The sequence below is a fragment of the Pantherophis guttatus genome, chromosome 1 (genome assembly GCF_059756535.1).
Source record: "Pantherophis guttatus breed Tessera chromosome 1, ASM5975653v1, whole genome shotgun sequence".
NCBI lineage: Eukaryota > Metazoa > Chordata > Lepidosauria > Squamata > Colubridae > Pantherophis > Pantherophis guttatus.
In genome coordinates this window covers 218223020-218237760 of record NC_142063.1, presented here as the reverse complement: position 1 = coordinate 218237760, position 14741 = coordinate 218223020, and the positions used below count along the sequence as shown (strand labels likewise).

Here is a 14741-nt window from a genome sequence, read left to right as displayed (position 1 = left end):
AATGAACATCCCGGAATGTTCATGCTGACGGCAGAGAGGGCGGCAGCAGCTTCTCCCTCTCATGCCGATCTGTCTGATGACGTCATTGGTGCGCGGCCACCTCTCAGCTGTGCAGTGGCCGCGCTACAGCCCTGCGGAGCAAAAGGATGGTGTCAGGTGAGTCCGCTGTTCCTCCAGGAAGTTGGCCATGCCATGCAGGGTCTTGGGCAGGGGGGTGGTCACCCCCCCCCCGCCGAATGCCGGGGCTGGCTGGCATGTCAGGGCTGACAGTTTCACAAATTCCTCCAGACAATTTTTTACTCTACCATTTCCACTTCCAGTAGCACCAGTGGCGTGAGGTTTGGCAGGCCAGTAGTGCTAGTGGCAGGATGCTCCGCCCACCCACCCAGACATCGTCACATCCCAGTTTTGAACCGCATGCGCAAAGCCTTTGTGCATGCGCAGAGCGTCAAAACCATGACATGATGATGGTTTGTGCACTTCGGAGCTGGTAGGGAAGCCAGCTGCATTTTACCCCTGGCCGTATCCCATACATTTTGCAGGGACATTACTCCATTTTTATTCTTTTTAAAAAAGAAATCTATTTCTTTTTCCACTTTTTGTATAAATATATGGAGCTCTCTGGCTCTAGTAACAATTTCTTGGTTAGATGCATTGTTATCTAACAAATACATCAGGTTGCCTGCAAAACACAGAAATTCTCCCTCCACATTTAAATCAAACAGATGTTGTCTTTTCTTCTCTAACACCTTACTAAATAGCACTGTGTCTCATTTCCTAAGTCTGCCCCCCTTCCTTGTTCTTCACAATAGTGATTATTAGTGCTAAAGAGTTCCTCCATAATACCTCCATATTGCTTTGTAACAAACCTTCTATATGGCTAAGGAACTGATCACCATTTGAGTCATTCTTACGTCCTAAGAGAGGCCTGCTTAATTCCTCTGCATCTAGCCAAAGTTGCATAAAATCATTGGGTCTTGCCTCCTTAGAAACACAGTACAAAATGAATAACATTGTGACAGCCTTTGTGAATGATTGAATACGTTCAATATTTACAAATCTGTAACGTTGATAGTATTCTATAGCATTGTACTGTTGAAGTTCCCTCTGCCATGTTTGAATATTCTTCAGGTGCACAATCAATTGGTTCTGGCGTGTTGAGTAATGAGTCTTCTGAGTGTTTGAATACCTCTACTGATTGAGTTTCTGAGATATACTCTTCACTGGTACTGTCAACTTGAGTGTCCCCAAGAAGTTGTTCTTCGTCATCGTTTTTGTTTTTTTTACAGAGGCTCTAGATAAACAAAAATGGCACTCCTAAGATCCATCATGGATTTTATGAATACCTATGTTCATATTTAGTAATCGTGTCATTAATCATTCACCTTGTATGTCACATGAAGTGGATAGTTGTGGCTCCATTTCTGGGTCTTGCTTCTCAGGTATGTCGTCTGAATTGGACTGTTGTGGCTCCATACTTTGTTGAGATTGTTGTGAAAGAGTAGGCATTGGAAATTCTGCAAACGACTGATCACTCTTCCGTTCTGAAGGAACACAAACAAATAGTTGTTAGGAGCCTTGTTATAGTCCAAAGAACATATTGAATGCAGAGTGAAAAAAATGAGGCCATCTTTACATTTGAATTATTTCAAATGTAAATTCATATTTTTGTAAAACAGTCAATATGCATGTGAATTACATGCCCTACCTTGTAATTCCATGTCTTGTGTCCCATATGAGGTGGACGACTTGCTCTATTTCCTACTCCTGTACCTCACACCTATCATGTGAAGTGGACAGTTATGGCTCCCCTACCCCATTGAGCTCCTTGTGAAAGATTATGCCTTGGGAATTTAACATGCAACAGGTCATTACACCATTCTGAAAGGAAAGAAGAACAAGACATGGCCTTCTCCCATTTGTTACAGTAAATAGAACTTATTGACTATAACCTGAAGTAGGAGACCTTCCTTACGTTATTGTTTGATGACTGACTCATTACAAACCCTAACAGATACTGTTTTTCTACAACAGGAGTGCCTGTGAATTAAATACTATATCTTCTAATTCATTCTCTGTGTCCCTTGTCAACCCCTGTGTTTTTTATTGTATCTGTACCATTGTGAATCTATTGGCATTGTAAAATTGGCATATAGTTCATCTTCCTCATATTCTGAAAAAAACATTGAAAGAAGGATCGGTATTGCTACAGAAATGGTGAGACCTGCTAATAATATTATGGCAAAAGGAAAAATAACTTTCACAGGTGTTCACAATTATTGTGAGTCTGATATCTCATCCTAATAAACACAAAGCACAAGTTGTAAATATTCATGAATCTGCAACATACCACATTTTAAAAAGTAGCCATAAATATACTTATATTAGTATTGTCCACTCTGAAGAAGTCTTCGTTACTGAGCAATGTGGCAGGATATCTGGCTAAAAGACCCTCAGCATTCTTGTCAGTTTCTGCCAGATACATTTCCAGCCACTCTGTGGTTGACTTCACATTTATTGCACCAAATGTATTGGAATAGTTGTACTCTTAACATGTACTTTGTTGTTACCTGTTTTTGCAAAATCATTCCCTCCCCACTCATCCAGTTATAAATGGTCATTAACGAAAAAATAATAGCTTTGAATAGCTTCAATACACCTTTTATTTGAATTCATTGGCTTTATATTGACATTTTCTTGTAATTGATTTCTGATACATTCTGACATTGTTCTCTTCAGAGATTTAGCAATCTCATCACGAATCCTTGTCATTAATGACTGGCGATTTCCCCTTCTCAATACACTATACAGGCCTTGACTTCATCCAGTTCCAGTGATTCACAGAAAGAAAGCAAAGGGCACAGTCCTGGTTTCGTCACAAATAGCTTTGGCACGAACTGACGATCACCATATGAAAATAAAGTCAGGGCTAACCGCCCAGTGCCACCTCCACCATTTAAGCCTCTCCCCAGCCCTGCCCAACAATCTACGCACACATCCCATCCCTCATGTGGAAACTATCAAGCCCCAAATGGATAGGCATATCCGGTGCTCAAGTGCCCACACTGCTTCACAGCTGTTCAATTGCAGATTGGGCAGCGGCAATTGGGTCTGGCCTGTCCTTGCCCATCCGGGCGGTGTCCTTGTGTGGTTTTGTTGGTCCAGTCAGTATGGCACTTGGCTCTCCTTCCCGCACCGGAATGGCAGCCCTGGGCTGCCAGGCACACCAGGGCTGACATGCGCCCCCCCACCACGGAGATGGCACCTGGAAAACAAAGAGCACAATGAGATGGTTCCCTGTCACCAACTGCCCCCCCCACCCAGTTTGGTTGGGTTCTGTCAGTGGAATCTAGTAATCAGCTGGGCTGCCTTCAGATCTGTGCTGCGCATCCATGATGCTTCTGACAACGGGTATCCTTTCCACAGGGTGAGATATTGTAGCCAGCCCCTGTGCCACCGGGCGTCCAATATTTTGTTGATCTCATAATGCCCCCCCCCGTTATAGATGAGGGTTTTTGATGAGGGGGGCCCCTTAAGGGGGCTGTCCGAACTGGACATAGCAAGCTAAAATGGAAAACTGGATGGGGTTTCCCTGGTAGTCACGGGTGTTGGAGTTTTACTGTAACCAGGTTAATTATCTTTACGATCGGTAACAGTCCAATAAACTTAGGGGCTAGTTTCTTGCATGGTACCTTCAACTTGAGGTATTTTATGGACAAATATACCTTTTTGCCCGAAATGAAAGGGGGTATGAACTCTGTTTCTTGTCTGCCTGGCATTTATAGTCCTCTGCTGATTTCCATAAGGCCTCTCTAACCATTCCCCATACCCATTGCATTCTAGCTATCCACTCCAGGCCCAGCTTCTCAGGGTTCTCCTGGGGGCACTCTGGGATTGGAATGAATTCAACCCCAGTAGCAAACTGGAAGGGGGTAAACACGGTGCTACTGTGCACTGTGTTAGGCCACCTCGGCAAAAGGTAGTAAGTCAGCCCAGTCGGATTGTTGTTGCTTTATATAGCAGCATAGATACTATTCTACCATTGCATTAGTCCTCTCAGCAACACCGTTAGTAGCTGGGTGGAACGCAGAGCTGATGCCTTGGTAGGACCCTATCATGGTTAGGAACTTACACCAGAACCTAACGGTGAATTGCACCCCTCAATATTATTTTCCATGGCACGCCGTGTAGGCGGTATATGTGGGTGATGAACAGTTTCGCCAGCTTCCTGGCTAACGGGAGGCCAGAACAAGCCATGAACTGGACTTGCTTGGAGAAGAGGTCTATGATTGTCTAGATCACTCTGTTGCCTTGGCGATCTGGGACATCTACGATAAAGTCCATGACCAGTTCTTCCCATGGCCTAAAGCAGTGGTCCCCAACCTTTTTATCGCCGCGGACCAATCAGCCTTTGATAATTTTACCGTGGCCCGCTGAGTGCGCGCAGGGGTGGGGGGCGTTGTTCGCGACGACACATTGATTGTTTATATATCAGATTGTTTTGATTAAACAACTTTTATTTTATTGTATTTAAACATGCCTTACAAAATAAAATACAATTACATAAATATAAAGTGCTTTAACATTTTAACAGTTAAACTTTAACTAAGCGCTCTAGTTACTAGAATCTAGTGAATCAATGAGAACCCTGAGCTTGTTTTTCTGCAACGAGACGGTTCCATCTGGGAGTAATAGGAGACAATGACACCCGAAGTGTCTTGCTTATGTCCAGTTTATTTCGTTGTTTTACTTTGGTTGCTGTCACTGCAGAAAACCCCGCTTCACACAGATAGGATGTTGGAAAAGGCAAAAGGGACTTAAGAGCTGTAGTGGCAATCTCAGGATATTCCGCCATGACTTTAATCCAGAACACCGGCAGAGTTGTTGTCTCAAATACAGTTTTAAGGCCGCCGTCATTTGCAATCTCCAGCAGTTGATCTTCTTCTTGTACAGACATGCTACATTCATCTGGTTTGTTGACAAATGGGTCGCGGATCCATTCCTTACCAGTTCGTGGGTTGGGAAGTAGCGCTCAAACTCTTCTAAAAGCAAAGACAGGTGATCGTGCACCAACTGGGAGAATGAACGCTCAGGCTCAGTCTCTCCTAAAATCCCCGCTAATGTCTGAAACATGTCCAAAATGCCTCTGTTCACACGCCGTCCCCACAACTCCAGTTTGGCTTTAAATGCAGCTACTTTGTCAGCCAACTTGAAAACAGTTGTCATTTTCCCCTGAAGGGACAGATTGAGTTCATTGAGCAGGCTAAATATGTCACACAGGTAAGCCAGTTTTGCAAGCCATACCTTGTCACTGAAATGTGCTGCCAGTGGTGACTTCTTTTCTGAGAGAAATCTTTGCAATGGCTCTCTTAATTCAAACACCCTGGATAGTGATTTTCCTCTGGATAACCATCTTATTTCTGTGTATAAGAGAAGGCATCTGTGCTCTGTGTCCATCTCCTCACAAAGCTGCTCAAATAGACGCGAGTTAAGGGCGTTTGCTTTGATGTGGTTAATAACTTTAACCACATCATTCAATACACTGTTAAATTCTGGTGACATTTTTCGGCTTGCCAGCATTTCCCTGTGAATGATACAATGTGTAGATTCGCACTCAGGTGCAACCTCCTTAATCCGAGCGGTTAAACCAGACAGCCGTCCGGTCATGGCAGCAGCTCCGTCTGTGCATATGCCGACACAAAAGGACCATTTTAGTTGTCCTGATATATAACCATCCAGTGACTTGAACAGTTCTGCTCCTGTGGTGTTGGTTGGCAAAGATAGTGCACATAATAAATCCTCATGCACATCTTCCTGATAAAGATATCGCACATAAACAAGTAGTATTGCCTTGTTGTCGATATCTGTAGATTCATCAACCTGTAGTGCGTACCACGGTGAAGTATTAATCCTCTCCAACAATTGTGTCTCAATGTCTTCAGCTATTTCATCAATGCGCCTAGTCACGGTGCTAGCCGACAAAGGCACATTTGCTACCTTTTTTACAGCAGCCTCTCCTAAAAGTTCACGACAAATGTCTTTAGTGGAGGGCAAGATCAATTCTTCACCGATAGTGAATGGCTTTTTAGCCTTAGCAATACGGTTAGCCACCAAATATGATGCTCTCAGAGCATTCTCCTTTATTGCTGTGGTGGCCCTCAGAAATATCTTCTGTCCTTCGTGTTCCCTTTTTTTTCTTTCAAAATACTGCAGGGGTTTGTCTTTTAATCCAGGGTGCTTGGCATTCTAGTGGCGAAGCAGTTTTGAGGGTTTCATTGCCTCATTAGAGAGCCGCTCACCACAAACTATGCAGAGCGGGGTTGGCGCGTGGGAATCACCTATCCCGATAAATCCATATTTCAAGTAGGACTCATTGTATTGTCTGTTAAAAGTTTTATGTTTCTTTGATGCTGAAGGCTCTTCTTCTGTCTCTTCACTGGGCCTTTTCTTTTTCCCAAGGAAACTTTCTGACGACATCTGTTTCGTACTCATCTTTGCTAATTTGTGGGTTAAATTTGAGCAAAAACAATATACACCTACACCAACTACTGTAAAAATGAGAAAGTACCAGTGAAAAGCGAGAAGAGCTAGCACCTGGGTACACATTATGAATTATTAATGCACTTATGCACTTTATATGTTTGGACACTGGTAGAATTAATATAAATTATATGTAATTTCACTGTATAATGTTAGAGATAATTTGGGGCCTCTAGCCATGGCTCACACTTGGAGAGTACCAAAACCTGCTATAGTGTGCTGTTCGTATTTCCTCCCCCCCCATCTATCTATGTCAGTGTTTCCCAACCATTGTGCCTCCAGCTTTTTCCAAACTACAACTTCCAGCATGCCTGGAGGGCCAGAGGCTGTCTGGGTATGCTGGGAGTTGTAGTTTTGCAACAGCTGGAGGCACCCTGCTTGGGAAAAATGGAGCTATGCTTGTCCTCTCTTTCTGCCTATCTATGCATCTATCTATATCAGTGTTTCCCAACCAGGGTGCCTCCAGCTGTTGCAAAACTACAACTCCCAGCATACCCAGACAGCCTCTGGCCCTCCAGGCTTGCTGGAAGTTGTAGTTTGGAAACAGCTGGAGGCACCCTGGTTGGGAAACACTTGGACCTCCTCAGTCAATTACCAGGACCCCCCCCCCAAAAAAACATCGGGGTCCTTCTCATCGACTCCCGAACCCCCCCCGCCCGCCTCCCCTTCTTCATCCCGCGGTCCCCTCACATATACCCCCGGCAGGTTCACTTACCCTTTCTAGCAGGCCTGTGCGGGATGGTAGATTACTGCAGGACCTTATCTGTCGCCGCAGCGCTCTGTAGAGGCGCAGGAACACCGGGGAGACGTCTTCTGAGCGAGGCGTTTTCTGTAGAGCCGCAGGGAGACTGGGGAGACGTCTGCAGGGTCGCAGATACACGTCAGCTTTGGGCCACACGTGCGTACCTGCGCGGGGCTCTCTTCCCTGGAGCCTTTGCACACGGCCCAGGAGCCTTTGCACTGCAGCGTTCATGTCCCCCGGCCGCTGCAGCGATCATGTCCCCCGGCCGCTGCAGCGATCATGGCCCCCGGCCATGATGGTGGTTGGGGACCACTGGCCTAAAGGACTCGCCACTGGCTGTAGGAGTCGGGGGTTTTCCTTGCCACTTTTTCATGGTGGCGCATTCAACCCAGCTACATACCTAGTCTTCTAAGTCTTTTTTTTTCATGCGAGGCCACCAAAACTGATTCGTTAGGTGGAGGGTCTTCAAAAACGTGAAATGCTCTGGCCTCATGGCAGCACCACAGCACTGTCAGGAGGTGGGTGCTGGGTATGTAGATTTTTGACCCCTTCTATGCTAGGCCATCCCATTGGGTGACTAATCATTGGTTCTCCTGGAACCATGGAACAGCTGGGAGTGCGGCTTGGATGGAACGGCTTATGTCCTCTTATCTACTTCCTCTGTCCGGACATCTCTTGTGCCTGTTGAGCCACCTGTGCCTGGTGATATGGTGTCGGTATCATGGCCTGCACCAGCACTTCTTGGCCACCAGCATACTGCGGCTTCCATGACCTGGCATCTGTTAAGAGGTTCCTTCCCCCTGGAATGTACTTCCAGGGGGAGCATCTGAAGTACAATGCCCATCGGACTTGTTTGGGTGATAGTTTTCATGGGGTTTGGAGGTCTTCCAGATTTTTATGATCTGTCCAGACCTCAAACAACAACCCCCCCTCTTCCAGTAAGTGTCTCCAGGTCATCAGGGCCCACCAAACCTCAAAGGTCTCCTCCCATATAGCCCATTTGCGTTCAGTGTCATTTAGCTTACAGGAAGTGTAAGCACATGGTTGTAGCCCCCTCCCCATTGGTTTGCAAAAGAACAGCTCCCACCGCCATGTCGCTAATGTCAGCTTGTACCATGAATGGCTTAGTGGGATCCAGGTGATTTAGCACCTGTTCCCTAGCAAATATCGTTTTTAGTTTATCAAAGGCTTGCTGACATGCTAAGGTCCACTGCATGGGGTGCTCTGGATGCAGCTTTCCAGCCAGATGAGCCACGCGGGCAAATGGCAGAATGAACTGGTGATAGAAATTAACAAACCCCAGAAACTTTGCAACTGTTGACGGATTTTTGGGGCCTGCCAGTCCAACACCGCCTTCACTTTACAGGTGTCCATTTCCACACCCTCAGGAGAGATCTGAAACCCCAGGTAGTCCAACTGTGTTTTGTAAAATTCACACTTGGATAACTTTACATATAGGTTTGCTGCCAACAGTTTGCCTAGTACCTGACACACCAGGTGGACATGCTGTTCTGTCCCCACCCACACGCACACACACCAACAGACGTTCAAGAGTTAAAGACCAAACCAGCCGGCAAAATCCTTTTCCTTATGATAATGGAACTTGGCAACAACCTAGTGGCTGCCTGCCAAGAGTTTATTATTTACGAAGAGGAGAGATAATTTCTCCCCACTCCTGGTACATCAAAAGAAACAGCTCAATAATTACGGAGTCAATCAAGTCCAGCAAAGTCTATAGCAAAAAGTCCGGCAATGCAGAATGGCGTGGAAGCTTTCAGCTTTGTTCGTCACAAGGTTTGACTGGCCACCATGCTCCCTTTTATATCCTGTGGGGTGTGGTCCAGTGACTCAGCCTAATCTCGGGCATGCCTTTTCTTCTGTTGCACGCGCTTATCTCTGCGACGCTGGCATGGATTCAGCCAAGACTCATTACCCTCATCACTGTCCATCTGTGGCTGCGTGGACATGCTTGGCCCTGGCCCTATCTCTTGCCCTTCGGCGGACACCGAAGGCACTGCCAGAGAGGAGGGTCCTGGAGAGGGAGGCCTTGCTAACTCCTCTCCTTCACTCTCGGAGTCCTCTCCTGCTGATGACACAGGCTCAGGTAATGGAGCCACAACACATGCTCATCCAGGGTTCTGGTGTATATCAGGATGTTTACCAAGTAGAAGAACACTGCATTATATAGGTGTTCCTGCAGAACCTCATTAATGAGCTGCATGAACACAGCTGGGGCCCCTTGCAACCCAAAAGACATGACCTTGATTTGGAATACCTCCTGTTCCAAATTTGATAGTACTGTTTCATCCCTCTCCTTCATTTCCATAGACAATCTGTCCCATTTCTGCACAATCATAATTTTTTTTTATTATAATTTGGTCTGGAGGAATATCTGGTTGTTTCCAGTTCTGTGCTAGGACAATTCTACTTGCGGTTAATATGTGTATTGTTATATATTGTAGTTTTTTTTTCCATTTTCCCTTCCAGAATTCCCAAGGGAAAAAGTTCTAGCTTCATCTCTCTTTTCCTTTCTGTTATCCCCTCCAACCACCTTCTTATCTTACACCAGTATTTTCTAATTTTAGGGCAGGTCCACCACATGTGGTAGAAGGTTCCCTGTTTATGACCACACCACCAACATTCCGGGGACCTGTTCATGAACATCTTGGCCAATCTCGTTGGTGGCAGATGCCATTGATAAAACATTTTGTAAAGGTTCTCCTTGTAAGCAGCTGACATTGTTAGTTTGTAGTAGCCACCAATCAATTTTTATCCCCTGATTTCTTAAATCCTGCTCTGATTTTAAAGTTCCAAATTCATCTAAAAGTTCCGAATATATTACTACTTTGTTTATGTTCAATACTTTGGGATAGATTTTGGCTTCCATTGTTGAAATCCTAACTGGAACTTTCATATAGTGATTTTTCCTTATATTATCCCAAGTATTTAACAAAGAATTTTGCACTAGATGTCTCTGGAAGTATGTGTGGGTTTTGTTTTTTCCTTCACATAAAAATGTGTGCCATCCCAATTGAAGAGCATGGCCTTCCAATGTTAATACTCTCTTATTTCTTAATTGAACTGAATCCTTTAACCATGTTACTGCCGCTGCTTGATAATATAGTTCCCAATCGGGTAGGCCGAAGCCTCCTTTGGTTCTGGAGTCCTGAAGAAGTTTACGTTTTATTTGGGCTTTTTTTCCCCAACCAAATAAATTTACCTATTATTCTATTCAACTGATCAAAAAATACTTTGCCTAATCTTATTGGGATCATTTGAAATAAATATAACAATTTTGATAGTATATTCATTTTTATTACGGCAATTCTACCGATTAAAGATATCTGTAATTTTGCCCAAATGTCTAAGTCTTTTTGTATTTGTTGTACCAATTTATCATAATTATCCTCTTTTAATGTAGAACATTTTGCCGTTAACCAAATTCCCAGATATTTTATCTTTTTGACAATTTGAATCCCCAATTTCTCTTCCAATTCCTCATCTTGCCTTTTGGTACAATTCTTGGTTAGTATCTTAGTTTTTTCCTTGTTTATTTTAAATCCAGCCACTTTACCAAATTCTTCCACTTCATGAATCAAGATGGTTCCTGTCTCCAAAGGATCTTCTATGAGAAAAACCAGATCATCTGCGAAAGCTTAAACTTTATATTCTTCCTGTTTAATTTTCAACTTTTATTATTTGATTTTGTCTAATTTGTATTAATAATACTTCCAATTATAGTATAAATAAGAGGTGACAAGGGACATCCTTGTCTTACCCCCTTGGTTATATTAATCCTCTCTGTTGTTTCCCCATTTATTATTATTTTAGCAGATTATTCCGAATAAATTGCTTTGATCATGTCTGTAAATTTCTCCCCAAATTCATGATTTCCAATTGGTTAATAAAAAAGGTTGTCAAATGTTTTTAATACAAACATTAATGCCAGCTGCTTATCCAGGTAGGCCTAATAGTATTCTATTTTTTCTTTAATTTTTTTTTTATTCATTTTATATTTTAAATTACTAACATTACACACAACATATACAATATTTCACCCTGTGCCTATACATAAGAAAGGAAGATTTGGTTCTTCGGATATATCCTCATGATCGCCAAAATCCACGTTCTCGGGGTACAGGTACCGAAGCATCCAATTTTCCCAGCGCATAGTCCACAAATGGTTTCCAAATTTTCCAGAAAATATCTTCTTTATAGTCACCATTTCTAATTTTAATATCACATGTCATTTTATCATTTAAAGCTAATTTCTCTTTTATTTTTCGCCATCCTTGCCAATAACTTAAGAGTTTTTATTGCTGAATTCAAAAAAAAATTCTATTTAAATATCTCATATTCTTTTTTACCAATTCTATATCTTCTTCTATCAATTTATTTTTTTAGCAAATTTATTTCCTCCCAAAAAAAATTTTCTTTAGTAAGCAAAAATTGATTCTCCAATTCCTTAATCTGGCTTTTTATCTTTTTCAATTTTATTTTTATAATTTTTATATTTTCTGCTTGATAACTTGATACTTTCCCCTCTAAACACTGCTTTCATCGCATCCCAAACAATTTCAAATTTAACCTCTCCATTATCATTCAATCTCCAACATTCTTCCCATTTTTTAAATATCCATTTTTTATCCTCATTTTTATACAGTTTTTCATCATATCTCCAACAACTTCCTTTTTTCTCAAAATTAAAATCTATTTCCATCGTAACTTCTGCATGATCAGAATCCTTAAAAATTCCCACATCTATCTTATCCACATTATTCAACAAATCTTTAGAAACTAAGATATAGTCAATTCTTGAATATGTATTATGTATCTTAGAGTAAAAAGTGTACACTCTTTCAGTTCCTTTCACTTCTCTCCAGACATCCACCACACCGTTTTGAAACATCCATTTATTTAAGGTCCCCATTTTATTTACTCCTCCACAACGAGTGGGGTTAGTACTATCTATTTTATCTCTAATTAAATTAAAATCCCCAGCCACAATTACTTTCCCTACACTTTCGATTTCCAAAATTTTAGTTATTTTTTCAAGAAATTCTTTTTGCTTCTCATTTGGTAAATATAAATTAATCAGTGTCACTTTTTCCTCGTTAATATTTCCCACAATTATTACATATCTTCCTCCTTCATCCACAATTACTTGTTCTTTTTCAAAATATACCCTATCTGATATCAATGTAGCAACTCCTCTAGCTTTTGAAGTTCCAAAAGATTTTTCATAAATTTGCATACCCTTTATATACATTTTATTTAAGTCTTCAGATTTCTGATGGGTTTCTTGCAAAAATAATATATCTGGTAGATCTCTTTTAATTTTAAGTTCCAATCGTCTTCTCTTGATCTGATTTCCTGTACCCTTCACATTCCATGTCATTATTTTTATTAAACCCATTTAAACTGTAACTTTTTTAATCCTTTCCCCTCCTCTTCCTTTCTGTGCCCAGATCCCAACACCAATCTCCCACATTCCAAACAACATTCAACATAGAAGAAAAAAAACAATAAAAAACAAAACAAAACAAAAAAGGACAAAAAACACATCAAACATTGAATAACAAACAATCTTCGTCCCCCACATCCTCAATTGGTTTCCGCCTCTATAAAGAGAGTGGGGGAGAGGGGACGTGCCAATGGTCGGGTCACTTCTTTTGGGTAGTCTACTTAAATTCATCTCTCAGAGAAAAGGGTGGTAACTTATCCCCGCACTCAGCTTCCTGCAATTCTTTTTCAAGATCCTTGAATTTCTTATCCGCTCCATCTCCCATTATATCATCACGACTTTTCTTTTGTTCAACCATCGCAGGTGAGATTTCCTTCCGCTTTAGTCCTTTAGGATCTTGTCCTCCAGCAGCCCCTTTTTCTTCTGGTGTTGATGTTTTTGCATATGTTCCACCCATCTTGAGCATTTGATCTTTTATCTCTGTTACGTCCTCATACTTTACAATCAATTCAAGTTCATGTAAGTATAACACTGCATCTGTTTCCAAAGTAATTATTTGCATTCTTCCTTTATAAAAAATTTTTAGTTGCTGTGGCGGTCTCCAGTTATATTTAATTCCATTGTCTCTCAGAACCTTTGTGATTGGTTTCAAAAAAAATCTCCACGCCCTTTCTTCTCTTGATATATCCGGAAAGATGTGAATAATTTTCTCCTCAAATTTCAAAGCTTCACCCATCTCTCTCACTTTCACCATCACTTCCAATTTGTCACTAAGATTTGCAAATCTGACAAGTACATTTCTATTTAAGCCGTTTTGTCTTTTAAACCCAATTCTAAAAACACTTGCCAGATTTGTTGCTGTAAATGTGATTTGTGTATCCAAGTCATTGAGCCATTTTAAAACTCGTTGTTTCAAATTGACCACTTTTTCTTCTTGAATTCCACGAATAACCATATTTCCTCGCTTCTTCTTCCAAAAGACAAATTTTTTTATTTTGTTCATTTTTAAAAAAGATTTCTCCAATTTGCCGATCTATCTTTGCATCATGTGTATGAATCTGCTCAATTTCATCTTTAATTATTGTCATTTCTGTTTGCTTTGCAAAATTTTCATTCATTTCTTGCTTCATTCTTTTAATTTCCAATGTCATATTATCCATACTATCTGACAGTCCTGATATCTTTTCACTAATTTTGGTTAAGGCCACAGCAACTTGTTGCATTTCTAAAGATTGTTGGGTCACCATTTTTTAATAAGTTTTAATTATCCACTTTTGCCAAGAGGGTCTGTAATGAAGATTAAGGGACAGCAATCCAATATTGAAGCTGAGACAGCTTATTATTGCACTCAAAAGGACCAGCAATAAAAGTTTATAGTTCTCAATTCAGCTTACGTAATTTCCCTAAAAAAAAAAGCTAACATCCGTTGGAAGGCACTGCCAGAAATGCATTTTGCTGCTTCAACTCAGCCACTTTCACAAACAAAAAATCAACTTAAAGTTCACATATTCTTCCAAGAGGGGGAAAAAAAAACAAAACCCTTCCACCAGTCTTTTGATGTTCCGTGCCTTTATCCCACAGCAAAAACAAACACAGATCGCGGTAATAATGAGAACAAAGGCAGCTATTTACTCCAAATATGCAATCGCGACTGCCTATCTGGTCACCCCTCACTCCTTCCACTTTCCCACGCTATGAAAAGCTTCAAAATTTGAGTCGTTCAGGGTGACCTACCGATTCCAAAGTCAGTCTGCTGGGCCAGTAGCTCTTCCGATACAATTTATAAAATTTTGGTCCTTATCGGTGCATTTCAAACACTTTAATCCACATTTATCTTCCGTAAAATGCCCTGCGAAGTGGAGAAAACGTCCTCACACCACCACGGCCATAACCACGCCCTGCCTAATAGTATTCTAATGAATTCATAATCATTCTTGTATTATTCCTTATATATCTATTTGGCAGAAATCCATTTTGGTCCGAATCAATAATTTC

The 14741-nt window shown here is 41.6% G+C and overlaps 1 protein-coding gene and 1 long non-coding RNA gene across 3 annotated transcripts in view; one reads left to right on the top strand and one right to left on the bottom strand.

The window, feature by feature from the left end:
- Positions 1-14741, top strand: part of LOC132711070 (uncharacterized) — a 77488-nt gene that overhangs the window by 42092 nt on the left and 20655 nt on the right. The gene's annotated exons all lie outside the window — the stretch shown is intronic.
- On the bottom strand, positions 12964-14134 carry LOC148116779 (uncharacterized). The gene has a single exon (XM_087881268.1). The coding sequence runs from the start codon at positions 13747-13749 to the stop codon at positions 12964-12966; it is 786 nt and encodes a 261-aa protein (XP_087737394.1). The 5' UTR covers positions 13750-14134.